The 580-nt window shown below is 58.6% G+C and overlaps 1 protein-coding gene across 1 annotated transcript in view; it reads left to right on the forward strand.

Annotated features, from left to right (window-relative positions):
• Nucleotides 1-167: 167 nt before the first annotated feature.
• Nucleotides 168-580, forward strand: part of LOC119593942 (E3 ubiquitin-protein ligase Rnf220-like) — a gene marked incomplete at its 5' end in the record, with an annotated part of 5,572 nt that continues 5,159 nt past the window's right edge. Inside the window, 1 exon segment of the mRNA XM_037942961.1 lies at nt 168-430. Within this exon segment, the coding sequence (XP_037798889.1) occupies nt 168-430 (263 nt within the window).

A 580-nucleotide genomic window follows, 5' to 3' on the forward strand; every position in this document is an offset into this window, starting at 1 on the left:
CTCACGTCTCTCTCTCTATTATTGTGCATGTTTTTTTCGTCTTGTATTGTTTTCCTTTTTATGTGTTTGTGTATTCTTTTCTGTATGTGTCTCTGATTTTTCGTTTATCGGTGTTCCTCTGCATCCCCTTCGTTCGTGCCACTAACCCCCCCCCCCTTCCCCCGCAGGACGCAAGCCGCGGCCGGGCGAGTCGTGGTGCCCCGTGTGCGGCGTGACGCTGCGTCCGGGCGAGCTGGAGGCGCACCTCACGCACGAGCTCGACAAGCTCGCCCGCCTCCCGCAGACGCGCCCGCTCTCGCAGAGGACGCCCACGCCCACCGCCTCGGCAGTCCCTACGCCCTCGCCCTCGTCGTCGTCTTCATCAGAGGAAAACCTTCGTCAGCGCCAGGTGATGAGGCGGAGGCAGGGTCGCGCCTGCCCGGGCTGGGAGGTGAGTCTACTTGGCCTGCTGGCGGCCGTCACGTCCTGCGCTCTCCTCGCCGGTGCTGATGCCTTGCTCTTGTATTTTGTGTAAAATCTGAGGCCATTCTTTCTTTTGATCCGTTGCTGATTTTTTTCCTGTTCTTTTTTAATCGCCGCT

The sequence above is a fragment of the Penaeus monodon genome, chromosome 33 (genome assembly GCF_015228065.2).
Source record: "Penaeus monodon isolate SGIC_2016 chromosome 33, NSTDA_Pmon_1, whole genome shotgun sequence".
NCBI lineage: Eukaryota > Metazoa > Arthropoda > Malacostraca > Decapoda > Penaeidae > Penaeus > Penaeus monodon.